This window comes from Aptenodytes forsteri, unplaced genomic scaffold (assembly GCF_000699145.1).
Source record: "Aptenodytes forsteri isolate BGI_AS27 unplaced genomic scaffold, ASM69914v1 Scaffold321, whole genome shotgun sequence".
Classification (NCBI taxonomy): Eukaryota; Metazoa; Chordata; class Aves; order Sphenisciformes; family Spheniscidae; genus Aptenodytes; species Aptenodytes forsteri.
In genome coordinates, this window is record NW_008795030.1 from 587,278 (window position 1) to 587,701 (window position 424).

At 69.8% G+C, this 424-nt stretch overlaps 1 protein-coding gene across 1 annotated transcript in view; it reads left to right on the top strand.

Annotated features, from left to right (window-relative positions):
• The window catches only part of FGR (FGR proto-oncogene, Src family tyrosine kinase), a gene marked incomplete at its 3' end in the record, with an annotated part of 5,313 nt that overhangs the window by 980 nt on the left and 3,909 nt on the right, over window positions 1-424 (top strand). Inside the window, exons 3-4 of the mRNA XM_009276262.2 lie at window positions 93-187; window positions 369-422. Of these exons, the coding sequence (XP_009274537.2) occupies window positions 93-187; window positions 369-422 (149 nt within the window). The remainder of the gene's footprint in view (window positions 1-92; window positions 188-368; window positions 423-424) is intronic.

Sequence of the window (424 nt, forward strand, 5' to 3'; positions counted from 1 at the left end):
GGGGTGCTGTGTGCGGGGAGGGAAGGCGCAGGGTGGTCAGGTCCGTCTGTGTGTCCCTCCTCCTCACTCTCGGTTCCTCTTTCCCCAGGGAGGGTGACTGGTGGGAGGCCAGGTCGCTGAGCTCGGGTGCCACGGGCTACATCCCCAGCAACTACGTGGCTCCCGTGGACTCTATCCAGGCAGAAGAGTGAGTACGGGGGGGACAGGGATAGAGGGGGACCCCGATCCCGTCTGCCTCAAGCCCAGGTGTCTTGGCACCCCTGGCGAGCCCTGGCAGCGCCGCGGTGCTGGCAAGGGGCCGTGGCGAGGGGTCCCTGTGGGTGCCCCTCGGCGGTGCCCTCCCGGCGCTGAGCCCGGCCCCGCGGCAGGTGGTACTTCGGGAAGATCGGGCGCAAGGATGCGGAGCGGCAGCTCCTGTGCCACG